This window comes from Orbicella franksi, chromosome 5 (genome assembly GCF_964199315.1).
Source record: "Orbicella franksi chromosome 5, jaOrbFran1.1, whole genome shotgun sequence".
Taxonomy (NCBI): domain Eukaryota; kingdom Metazoa; phylum Cnidaria; class Anthozoa; order Scleractinia; family Merulinidae; genus Orbicella; species Orbicella franksi.
The window spans coordinates 28,066,685-28,079,575 of record NC_138149.1 but is presented as its reverse complement, the minus strand read 5'-3'; the positions used below and the strand labels follow the sequence as shown (position 1 = coordinate 28,079,575).

The 12,891-nt window shown below is 38.2% G+C and overlaps 2 protein-coding genes and 1 long non-coding RNA gene across 3 annotated transcripts in view; 1 reads left to right on the top strand and 2 right to left on the bottom strand.

The window, feature by feature from the left end:
- Window positions 1–1,434, bottom strand: part of LOC145487672 (uncharacterized) — a 5,599-nt gene extending 4,165 nt beyond the window's left edge. The window contains exon 1 of the mRNA XM_081466488.1: window positions 153–1,434. Coding sequence (XP_081322614.1) covers window positions 153–525 — 373 coding nt within the window. The 5' untranslated portion in view covers window positions 526–1,434. The remainder of the gene's footprint in view (window positions 1–152) is intronic.
- The window catches only part of LOC145487676 (uncharacterized), an 18,964-nt gene extending 15,477 nt beyond the window's left edge, over window positions 1–3,487 (top strand). Inside the window, exon 2 of the long non-coding RNA XR_014049443.1 lies at window positions 1,430–3,487. This is a non-coding gene — a long non-coding RNA (uncharacterized LOC145487676). The remainder of the gene's footprint in view (window positions 1–1,429) is intronic.
- On the bottom strand, window positions 3,430–12,891 carry LOC145487645 (nuclear envelope integral membrane protein 1-like). The gene is made up of 9 exons (XM_081466462.1): window positions 12,804–12,891; window positions 11,784–11,958; window positions 10,964–11,136; window positions 9,064–9,136; window positions 8,028–8,121; window positions 7,280–7,412; window positions 6,229–6,451; window positions 5,541–5,720; window positions 3,430–4,661 (listed from the first exon to the last, which is right to left on the bottom strand). The coding sequence occupies exons 1-9, from the start codon at window positions 12,889–12,891 to the stop codon at window positions 4,532–4,534; spliced, it is 1,269 nt and encodes a 422-aa protein (XP_081322588.1). The 3' UTR covers window positions 3,430–4,531.

Sequence of the window (12,891 nt, the reverse complement as noted above, 5' to 3'; positions counted from 1 at the left end):
TGTTCTAAATGAATTTTGTCACCTCTTAAACAATATTTAATTTGAGAGCAGCTCACTAAACTTTCTTGCTGATCAATAAAGCTCATATTATAAAATAATATAGCACTGACATTACAATTATAAATCTCAGGATAAGGAAAATATCAACTTACTTCCTCGATGTGTCGCCTTGGCAGACACTGAGACGATGACAAATAATAGGGAACAGAAGACCAGCCTAAAATCCATGGCTAAGCCTAGGAAAAAAAAGTTAGGTAAATAAGTTTTGATATTTTGGTTGGTCAGTCGATACGACAAGTTATCTCTTGAGCCAGAACTAGAAAGGCAAACATATTCGAATATAGAAAAGTTATCCCTCACCTTTACAGTGCAAACTTTTCCGCTATATGCAGCTACTATTGTTCGCCAAGGAGTTTTATGAGAGCCGACCGGTAAATAATTTATGGTATCTCTTTTGTTCAATACGGGGACCGTGGCAGCCATTGTGTTCACGCTTGGCTTCATAGGAATCTTGCCTAGGTGCATGTTGCTTATACAAATCTACCGGTAAATAACAGCGCTATTTACTAGTGTTAAAACCCGTGTTATCCAAACTTTAAAACAAATATCTAACAGGTGTCTAACTGTTTGGAGCCAAGAGAGCCTGAATAAACTTAGTATATTTCGAACACTGCTAGCCAAGACCCGAGTACTCTTGATTGAATACGTCCATGTCCAAGACCTGACATGACATAAGAGCATTATCGACCGCTTTGGGGGCTTTGGTTTGCTTCAATATCTTAAATAAAAAGTTTATTTTTGTTTAAAGGGGCTGGTACTATGGAGATATCTGTTGGATAATAGGTTTAAAAATGATGAAATGCATAAACGATGAGTGATATTACCGGTGTTCTAGTGTGCAGTGGTCCGTGGTGCGGAATTCAAGTGGTTTATTTCAATAAAGTTTGACTTGCCTTAAAAATTACAAACGATACCAGACAGCCGCTTAAGGAAGCATAGAAAAATTACAATGAAGTCCTTAATACAGCTTTCCCTCGGTTATCGGCTGTGAATAGCTAAAAAGCGCAGTTTTTACTGATTTGCATGTTGATCTTTAATTTTGCCACTTTTGCAAGCAATGAACCAATTATTCCTTCCCAAAATATTGTTTATATTTGCTGTCATTTCCTTGACAAAATGACAGCTGGAGTTGGAAACAAAGTTACAGACACAAGTGAGATTTTAGAAGAGCATAATGGCAGTAAAGGATAGCAGAAGACCCTTACGAGATTCCTCTCTTTCTCACTACAATCAAGGGATCAATTGATCCACAGCTCAGGGAAATCTGGCACAATCAACGTTGTTTGACTAAACACCAGTTAACAGGTGACCCGAGCAAACAATTTGACACATAGTAAGGGCTGTTTGTGTTGCTTTCATTTGAACACAGATAGTCAAGTATGTAAAGCTCCAAAACGTTCGACACCGCAACGAAAACGACAAAGTCTAACAAGAAGAGACAAGAAGCGTGTAAAATCACCTCTGTGAAAGCTGCGGCATTTCACGGCTACGTGAGCAGAAGGAATTAGGATAAAAGAAAACAACTATGCTTGGCCTGGTCCGCCTTTCAGGTTCAACAGTTCGTAAGTGAAGCGTTGGAAATCCAAACTCATGAAGTAGGAGAGTCAAGAGACCATTTCTAAACTGAAGATTTTTCCCGCGATGCGTCATTCAATGGTCGTGAGCGCCGGTCAAACACAATGGATCTGGCAGAGTGGAACGGAAATGTGTAATGGTAAGAAATCTGTGGAAAGAATTGTACAGTGAAAAATGTTTCGCGCTTGTGGACTTCTGCTTATTTTTACGCAGAGGCTTTGCGCGGTTATACACTGTCTGTCTCGGCGAGTGTGTCGCTCTGGCGACAACTGTTTAAAACTGTAGACGGTAGTTTTGTTGCTTGACGGAAAAATTTCTTGTATTGTTGAGGTGGAAACCCACTGAAACCCTCTTGTGAAGCCGAGGTTGAAAGTAAAAATTACACTTTTTTGCCCTTGGCAATATAGCTCACTGGCACAATTCTTGGACAGTTGACATTAAACGTACTCTCATTAGAATTTGTCTCTATTTTTAAGCTCATAGAGACCCTCCTTTGATAATTGGCGTAGAGAACTGTATTCAATTGTCACTGAGTGAGAGGTTCAGCTATCAACCATTTTTTGACCTTCCATTGACAGTTGACAGTAAAATAAGCGCCACTGAGTGAATAACTGACCCGTCTCTACCACCGCAGCTCGCGTCGGTCGAAACTCTCCCGATTAGCCTAATTCAGTCGGGAGTTTAAAGTTAAAGCAGGATCCAAAAAGCCCTTGCAATCAGTCGTAGCCAGACAAGGAACGTACGCTAGTTACGCTATTAATCATAAAAATTACAATTTCCTTGATTGTGATTGGTTTAAAAAACCTCCTATTTTCCACTAATTCACTTGCTAAGTTGTTATCGGACAGTTCAATAAGCCAATCACATTCAAAGTTGTAGTTTAAATCAACCAATCACATTCAAAGTTGTAGTTTAAATCAACCAATCACATTCAAAGTTGTAGTTTAAATCAACCAATCACATTCAAAGTCGTAGTTCAATTCAACCAAACTCATTTTCAGAGCGGCATTAAACACTTTACGCCTCCTTGGTCAGTCTTTTAATTCTTCTTTCCTCGTAAACTGTAATTTTTATGATTAATTGGTAATAAGACTTCGTGTCGTCCAATTCGGTCTGTAATCATACTGCTGATAAACAAATCGAACTCCCGCTGCGCGGTCGTCCGATTTTGTTATCACTCGTGTGATTACAGACCGAATTGGACTCCACTCAGTCCTATTACCATTACTTATTATATGTTAAGTCTGTCCACCTTTACACACAGGTACAAGAGCAAAAGCTGCTGACTTCAGAGCAAACTCGCGCACGTGTAATTCGTAGTTTACTCTCGTTCACAGAGCCTAGCCTTTTTTGTTGAGTGACCAACTCGGAAGTCCATATCGTTCCTTGTCGAAAGCGCGGGCTTTTAGATTTCGTAGAAATAGAGCCAAGACTAGTCACAAGACTCTAACAAACGTAGGGAATATTCTACTTTATAAAATTATATATGAAAAAAGAAACTGCAGCGCAAGACATTCAGCTAAAGGACTTAAAAACTATTGTTTAAAGCAATTTTATACTGTAAAATGTCGCTTATAAAACAAGAGGGCCCTTGACTGTAAGAATGGAAGGAGGAGGGGTCTTGGGCGGAGCGAGGACGGCTCGGAAAGATTTCGGCACAAAAAAACATACAAAACCTATCTGATTACCGTTTTGTTTTGTTTTGTGTCTTAGTGTATCACTAACCGTAAATTTGCAAAGGAAACGTTCGATAAAATGCTAGTACAAAAGGTAGCTATCATAACTGGATAGCTGTAAAGTGTAAATTTAAAAGTTTATTGTTGAAGCAATAAAAAGCACAATAAAAAAAAAACATACATTGTCAAACGTGTGAACATTAATAAGCTCGAGTGAACACCTAGGCTCAGTCTCAAGCCGTGCGTGTTTCGGTGCGCGCACGACCCTCCCACCACAGCACTCACGGCTGGAGACTGAGCCTAGACTAACTAAATACATGTTTCCTTCCCCGTCCCAATCCATTGCTAAATTTAATGCTTTAAATATGGAAATATTGAAATTCTAACATGGCATGGAGAAATCACATCGAGGTCGAGAGATGGGCAGCTAATAGGTCATTTCCGAGTTACCTTGTGCCTCGGTTTCAAAACGAGTCTTCGTGCGAAACCATTCATGAAAATCAAAGTCATTTTCATATGAAAGGTTTTGCACGAGGACTCGTTTTGAAACCGAGGCACAAGGTAACTCGGAAATGGCCTATTACTCTTGTTTTAGTTCCTTAACCCAAGGCGGCCATGTTAGCCTGTGTGGAGAAGTCTACTACTTCTTTTGAAGTCTGTAAGCAGGTTAGCACCATGTTAGAATTTTAGTATTTCGAAAATTCAAATTCAAAAATTCAAATAAAAAACTAACTAAATACATACCAACTAGTCATGAATTGTCAAATTCTGCTTTAACGGACGCCGTATCAAGCGACTGGCATTCAGCGATATTCGACTGCACCGAAAACTCTCTGCCTATTGCTGTCGCAATATTTACACACTTTAACAGAAAAAGTCTAAAAAACAAACCACCAAAATGTATTTGCGTGTGTTGTTGAAGTCCAGCTTGAAGCACTTATGTTCCACATTTCAGTCTGAGGTTCGTCTTTTTGAATGCCTTGCCCATCGAAGACTGGACAAACTGACCCACCACTGTTTTAACTTCTATTCTCTTGGCGCGTTTGGCGCGCATGTAGGTAGCATCCCATTCACCTTCCCATTAGGCTAAAGTTTGCCTTATGGGCGGGACCCTAACTCAACATCTCCACATGTTTCCAAATTTCACTGTAGGGCGCTGGGCACAAATCGATCTGGAGCATCGATGACTGATGTTGTTTCGTGAAATGTAAGCGATGTTACTACAGATCGTTATTTGGATCGCTGTCATTTCCATCGCTATCAGAAGTCAGCCATGGCGTGGGATCGTAGTCGTAGATCTTCATTTCCTCTTCCAGAATGTGCTGTCCGCTGGCCACGAATGAAGCGAATCTGGAAATCAAGAGCGGTGTTACAAAGCAGTCGAACGCAAAAATTCAGCACCACTCACGTTTTCGTTGCGTGTAATATTGTACGAGTTTGAAGAGTAATACGAAACAGGCTTGAAAAACCGAGATACAGCCATCGGAAAACAAAATACGAGGTGTTCAAGCTGATGGATAACAATAACTAAATTTTCTATTGGGAATCGTCGTACAAATCGTAAGTTTTCAGTAAATGCCTTTAATACGAGAACATTTCACAGATTTCAGACTTTTAATAGCAGCAGTTTTGGCCGGGACTGTTCGTGCGCAGGACGTTTGTCCGTTGTCAGGAGCGATGTCACCTTATGTCGACTCCTACTATGGGACTGTCTTGAGTCCATCATAGGTCTGTCTCCAGCTTCAGACAGCATCTCAAAGAGTAACGAAACGTTGAATTGTTTTGATCACTAATTCTGCTTGGTTCTACACGGACGTTCTACAGTATATGGCTTCACAAGCCGAGTCGAGTCCATGCTGGACAACGATTAATGAGTGTTTGAAATGCGTGCAAAACAACAACGTTTTATCAAGATATTCCATATTTCAGTTAACCTTAGACTGAAGTTAGAACATGTAGCTCAAGCTCTAGCACTAATAATGGGCCTTTAGGAACGTTCATGGGAATTTTGTTGTCATTTAGGGACTGTTGAGTGCTCTACAAAACTGACAGTGACACTATATACCGTTTTATCTGCTTTGAGCTTCTCTTGATTGGTTAAAACGTTTCAGTGTAAAAGCGCAAATTTAATCGCCGGAAGATGTCATCTGTAACAACGGCATTCAAGGCATGAAACTACACGTCAAGTTACGACCACATATTTTAATGTCAAGTTTAGTGTCGCCATACCTGGAAGGATGCTTTAGCCTGCTAACCACTTGCCACGTGTTACATTCGGGACTGTTACAATATTCTCTCAGATCGTCCAAAGCTCGACTTGTTTCCTGGGATCCTTGGATAACATATTCCTCCTGTGATAGGAACTTGTGTTTTGGAGGGAAGAAGAAGTAATAGACTCTGTAGGAAACCCTGCAGGAAAAGTCAAAAATCAAAGTTACTAAAGGAGACCGGTGTGAGCTGAACTGCCTTTTGTCTCTGCGTCAAAACGAGGCGTGCTGCTGCGTTAGATGAGAAATACGTTTCCACATATTTTTGGCCACATCTTAAAGGTCGTTTTTTAGTGGTTTTCGTTGCAAGGATACAGATTATCTTATAAGACGGAATACATCTATATCAGGCCCTGGTTTTTCGAAAGGTGGATAATGCTATCCAATGGATAAATCACTATCCAGTGGATGGCGTAGTTGGTTTTGTTTTGTAGTGTAGTTTGCTTTGTTAACACTCATCCGCTGGATAGCGTTATCCAACCTTCGAACAACCGCGGCCAGGTGACTGAATGACTGACACATCCTCAAAAAACTATTCAATTTGAATGTCTCGTCGAATGAAACATGGATGGCTAAGCTTTGGTAAGACTGAGAAGGAATTTGAAAGAGGAACTCGTAAAATAATCTTTCCATCTCGACTGCTGACTCACCAGTGTCGAGGCATCATTTTTATAACACCCATTAGGATGTCACTGCTGCGGATAACATGCGACAAAAACACAGTGCTTATCACACCGAACGACACCACATCTGAGCGAGTACCCATGTAGAGTAGCGTCAGGCCAACAAGCTGCAGCATCCAGCGTATGAGGTCCAGTCCTCTGTCGCTCGTCACAGGGCCGTGATAGTAACACACACAGAAGCTGATGATACCTGTAAACACAAGAAGCACATGTTTGGATCTTTGTCACCTTGTTACCTTGTAACAAAAAGCGAATTTTTGGCATTCATAAATGTCACAGATAGAGTCAATCAATCAATAACTTTATTAATGTGTCAAATACATTCTAGCCGAGGATAAAAAACCCTCTACTAATAGGGGACACATAAAATAAATAAAATAAATTATAAAATTTAAAAACCTAAATTTGATATTTACAATAAAAAGAGACTAAAATTTAACTTCATTAGTACAAATGAATCTTCCTGAAGGCTATGTTTTTGTTGATTGTTGTTTAATATATGCAACTACTGCGAGGATGTCAATAAATCGGATTCTATCACCCACAGTTCACATTATATTCGCGACTGATTCACTTGTTCAGAAGACGGTCTCTTTCTATTGTTATGTACCATTGATTCGTGGTGCTCTTCTTTCGCAGCGTTAGCAACAAAAACGGAAAGACATGGACTGTGTAGCTGGCTGGATTTCGCGCGCATTTGCTCACGAAAGCGAAGACCACTTTCCTAGCGTGTGACACGCCGCGTGGAGATTAGTGAGTAGTCAAGTTGAGATTATCCCTCGTGGCCTCACCCACGTCACGCGCCCTTCCGCCGAAACTCCCGCACTTGCGCGCAAAATCCCGCCAGCTATGCAGGCCAGGAAAGACATTAATATCAGCATTTACATTCTCCCGCAGTAGAACGACTAGAATAATACTTTGGTTGCCCGGTGGTTGCATGTAGATAACTGGAAACGGCAATATTGAGATAAAAAAAAAAAAAAAAAAAAAAAACTTATCAAATGTTGCTGTCCCTCACCTACTACAACAAGATATCCAATAACCCATTGGTTATGGTTAACAATCAAGTCTTTCAAGTTGCCCCAAGTCCACTGAATTAGATAAGCTGCCAGACTCCAGCCTCCGATTAAAACAGCATATGCACCTCCTCTCTGAATTATGGGAAAAAGAGGGTAAAGAAAAAATTGGAGCACACATAACAGACGATGCCTGCTTGCAGGGAATACAACTCGTTTTGCGATGACATTCTCTTGCCAAATGTAGGTCACGGTATCCAGTCACTTCGCCCCATGGTCATTTCACCCCAACCAAAAGTCATTCTATAAGTACAGTATGTTATATATTTTTCAGAAACTGCAAACTGATTTCGGTTTCAGAACCTGGATTTACTAATAATCCTCAAATTCATTAACAATTTATCAAGCTTGAAGAAAGGAAACTATGGCAGTGATGGTGTTTAGATATCTGATCTTAATCAGCAAGGATTTTTACGATTTTATTTCTCCGCTTTCTTCTATTACACAATTTCTTATTACACATATCATTACAGCTACAGTATATTTATTTTCAGTTCTAGACAGGTTGTTCAAGTAGGGTAAATCGAGAATAATTATATATCAAACTCAATAAAGAGTTTGACCACATTTCCAAACACCTCGAAGTTCGTCAAAAATCCTTTGGCGCCACTGATTGTATTATATTTCAGCATCTGGAAATGTGTTCAAACATGGTCTTTTGTGTTTGATATATTACTTGAAAGTTCTTACCCCAGGAATGAGTCTGTGAAGAATGTAAACAAGCATCAACAAGGACATGATGAGGCCAAGTGAGACACCAGAGGAATAAAAGAACACACTATTCCTAAAAACGATAAAATCAACAAAATTGTGTAATTACTTCCATTACACACTGTAACAGCCAGCCATTTTAGTCCTGGGAATTAACCCTATTTTTTGTTGCATGAAGCAGCCCCTTGACTGGGACTTCCCCAGACTTCCCCCTCCCCTAGCATTTTTATGTAGCTAAATGTAATTTACGCAAAGTTAACTTGAGCCAATGCTGGTCAGCAGCCTTCCTGGGTGGTCATGCTCTGTGGGGGTCTCATACAGGGTTTTCAGGGTTCACGTGTTTGGCTTCCAGCTGTATAAGAACATGCAGTTTGCTTCGAGTGCCATTCGTGCTTGTGGAGTGCTTTTGTTCCCTCACCTCCCTCACTTTTACCGGTTATTGTAAGTACAATGTATTTCAACTGATTCTGTCAGAATGATGGTGCCTGGCAGTTGCTGCCCTCAGGGTTGCTATGGATACCTGCATGCTCTCCCTGAGGTTCATATTTACTTCTGCCTGGGTCCACAAACCCTAATGATTTTTTCCCAAGCTTATCGATTGGTGACAAGTTCAACAGGTTGCTCCAACCATTTGCACTAGCTTCAGAGTGGGCACGATGAACTGAATCCTGCACTGTGACTGGCTACCGGTGCGGGGAATATGGCACCATGTTATTAATATATGCTTGGAATTACCTGCTGTGTCCCGTAAAAATAGTGTTCTTGCTCCATATGATAAATCCTTTATTGACCAAGCTTGTTCGGTCAAGATGGCTGGATATTGGTCTTTAGTGTATTTATGGACCTCCACCCACTCTGTCTCAGTCCATAAACAACAAAAACAAGAACTGGGCCAATATCCAACCATCTTGACCACACACTTGGTCAATAACCCATATTTAATGGAGAGAGGCAGAGGGTGATTAACAGGATAGGCAAATAAGAAGTACAGGATGATGCATGTTACATGATGTACCTACTGAGTCTCTCTGCATTGTAAAATATGATCAGTCCTGCCAGGAACGTTGCTGGGAAATACCAGTCAATAACTGAATGAAAATAAATCAATACACATTATGCTGTCATGCATGTCACAGGCTTGTACTGACAGTAAATAGAATGAAAAAGTTACATCGTATCACTAACATCTGGTCACTTACAAAACTTTGTTCTATAGTGCCATGGTAATCTGGCTAATTATCTTGCATGTTGCAAATGTGGTAATACAGCACATGTATATATCACTTCATATTGTATTCTTTACAAAGAGAAATTGGAAAATAGCCCAGTTCTTGTTTACATGGCGTGGTTAACACACTGGAGAAAGTTGGAGGTGATTTTGAAGTGCTTTTAAAAATCATTATAAGGCCTGTAGCTCAGATGTAACTCTTCAATTCAAGCAAATGTCTACTAGCTTTGAAATCAGGCTATGCTGCCCCCATTTTCTTCTAAAATATTGCATACATGCACCTTGGGTTTGATTGGATGACTACAAATGTTGCTTATAACAATAATAACAATAACATTTATTATTTGTATCGCGCCTTTTCTATAAAATATTCAAAAACGCATCACAACAGTAATTAATAACTAAAATTTCACAAATCTTTCTATCAAAATCATAAAAAAATATTTACAATAAATGGGTAAAAAATAATTGCAAATAAAGATATAGATATGCTAAGATAACTAAAATGATTCCTTAAATAAAAATGTCTTAATTTAAGTCTTAAAAGATTCTAAGTTCATTGCTTCGCGTGCAGACCTTGGCAGCTTATTCCATAGGAAAGGAGCAGCTACCTGGAAAGCTCTGTCTCCCAATGTTTTCTTGGCTTTCACACTTGGTCTTTCCAACAAACGACCATTGTCGTTGCGCCTCAAATGGTAGGACGAAAGCTTATCCAGTTGTGTAACTCATGTAACTGTGGCTGAACAATTAACAGCTTAATGTAGAAGTTGTCTTTGTTTTTGTATGATTATACAAGCACTTGACAAGTGGGATTGTGAGAATTCAATTTAAGTACATGACGTAACAGAAAAGTAAAAATTATAATTTGAAAATAACTACATTTTATTTTGTGCTCATTTCCATGACTTCCCTCAATGCATAACCAGAGGACAACAAGTCACAATCCTAATTAAAAAATAAGCCTCATCTGCGTGGGTAGTTAATGGGAATTTACAGCTACGTTGTACATGTATCATCTGAGGAAGTGCTATGTAATATTATTATTTGCATAGGTAATCATACGGTTTCAAGTTCAATTTGGAATTAATTTGCATGACTGAGCTTTTTAAAAAACTCACAAGTGCAAATTAATTCCAAATTGAACGAGAAAAACTGTAAGATTACTTATTAATAATATAAACATGAAATATTGTTGCAATATTGTAATATGTTCTTATCAATAAAATAAAATTAAAAAAAAAAGAAAAAGAAAAAAAACATGAAAAAATTTGCGTGGAGGAAGTGCTGAAAGACCTTTCTTGAAGCCATTTTTTCTCAATTGAGAAAATTTTTTCAAAGTTTCTGCCCAAACTTTTCCTCATCATTTTACATAATATCATTGGCTTCGAAAATTTCCTATTGTCTTTCAGTCAATCAAAATCCAGAATTACGATGTGTAATTTGCACAGGTGTTACACGTTTTGCACGGGTGTTACACTTGAACTGCACTGCTCTCAGCCAAACAGAATAGAGTAATTTTTTCAGGTATATTACTAATAAATTAACACCAATAAATGATTAAAAATTATGTGCAACTAATGCTTACCACAGTTAGCCACAGTCAATAATACAAAAATACTATAAAGTTGGAACAAGGTATCAATACATTATTAACATTATTGTTTTAAACTGATATTACTTTTATCACCTTGAAATGCAACGTTTATTCTCACATCTTGTTCTTCTATTAGTTTAACTGCTGAGCACGATGTCCTGAATGGTGAGTGTTTAAAAACTATATGATCCATAACATCCCTGCTTGTAACGAAAGACTGCAAGACAGATGCCCAAGACTGATTGACTGGATTGAGGGCAGAACAACTGTTGAAAAAAAACAAATGATGTAATGACATTTGAGATTTGAATATAGCCAATTGAGTTTTGAGTCAAGCAAGCACATAAACTTACATATTTTGGCTGCTATTGTTTCTACTGTTCTTTGCTACTCAGAGTTATGTATTTGCAAAATAAATTATTTCCTCAAAAAATTATTCGAATTTCTTAAAACGCGAAAGTGAAGACTCGAGCATTGAAAATTGATTTTCTGTTACCAAAAGCATCAACAGAAATAATAATAAAAACATTTATTAGTAAACTACTAATCATAAGATGTCTCAAAAGCATCAAGGATTGATTATAAGTTTTGAGCTGAGACTTTCAACTTACGTTTGACTGGTATGGTGTTATTGTTCAGCATAACCCAGAAATTGACTCTTGACAAACTGACACTGTGATTGTCTTAGATTGTTCCCACTACAGGAATAATTTTTCTGCACATTTTCATTTGTCGTAATATTTCATATACTTCATCTTCATAAATGAAAATTGTAAAATATTTCCTTAAATATATCTCTAACAACTTTATTTGCAAAGCAGGTGCCAACAGGGAAGAACTTAATCTCTATATTAAGCTGATACCCAAACCTAAGACAAACTATAAAGATATATAGAAAATAAAATGAACCAACCTTTCAGGCTCGAAAAATTGCACCTCTGTTTCGCCAAATTTAAGCAGTACTTTAACACTTCCCCATATGCGAGACAGTGTGAGTGCACCACCGTGTACACAAATGGCTACAGTTGAACTTTCGTTTTGGGGCACTTCAAAAGTGATATCACTTGAAAGGTTTGAAACAAAGATATCTGTTGACACAAAACACTGCAACAATTATCACTGTAAAAATGATGGTGCATGAGATGAGGATGATTCTTGTACTGTCTTAAGCAAGTTTTTTTTAAAAGACTGGACAGGTATAGCAGATTATTGGTACTTGTTTGACCAGCTAGATGTAAACTATATAAAATGTGGGTTTTGTGAAGAAATATATTACATAATACCTGAAAAAACTCTCAAATTATTGCAAAAAATGTTGTAACTAATCCATTGCTAAATAACGAAAATATTGCCTTTTTTTCCAGATTCCCACCTTCTCATTAATCTCACTTCATGCCCATCATCGCTCCTAACTTTGCTTCAATTTTTTTCTTCTTGGACCTCCACCCCCTTCCCTGCTCCCAACTTAACATACAGCAGTCGATTAACACACTGTAAATGCCCAATAGATCACAGCAATAATAAATATTTTTCTTTCTCTCTGATTTACCTTCCTAGATCCATAATAAAAGTTTTCTTTCCTACAGTATAGTTAAGCTTAAGCTTAATTAAACTTTAAGCTCGTAAACTTAATTTGGCTTAAAGTTTAAACAAGTCGTGTTTGTAAAACAATCAACACTCCATGATCGTACAGTACAAGTCACTACATCAATACACCTATCTTTATCATTAGTTTATTTTCATGAATTTTAATCGGGTAAAGTAAATATTTAGGCAATGAGAAACCATGCATTGTTCATCTCACTAGAAACGCGCGCCGCTCGAATCTCTAACGCAAATATCTTCCTGAAACTTTATGGCAAAATTACTTTTATAATAGCAAATTTGTTGATCTCTGGTGAAAAAGAGCGATTTAGAAACTAGTCCTACTTACCCTTGCACGTTAGAACCCCTGTGACGAGTAAAATAGAATGAAATAGAAGATGAAAGAACAAACATTTTCCCACGGTACCTGCCGCCAT

Excerpts from the sequence above, each read along its gene's own strand:
- LOC145487645 (XM_081466462.1), bottom strand. The coding sequence starts at position 12,891 with ATGGCGGCAGGTACCGTGGGAAAATGTTTGTTCTTTCATCTTCTATTT. Across the intron at positions 5,721-6,228 it reads AAAATGATGCCTCGACACTG|GGTTTCCTACAGAGTCTATT; the intron begins GTGAGTCAGCAG and ends CTTTTCCTGCAG. Across the intron at positions 4,662-5,540 it reads AGGCTAAAGCATCCTTCCAG|ATTCGCTTCATTCGTGGCCA; the intron begins GTATGGCGACAC and ends CTTGATTTCCAG.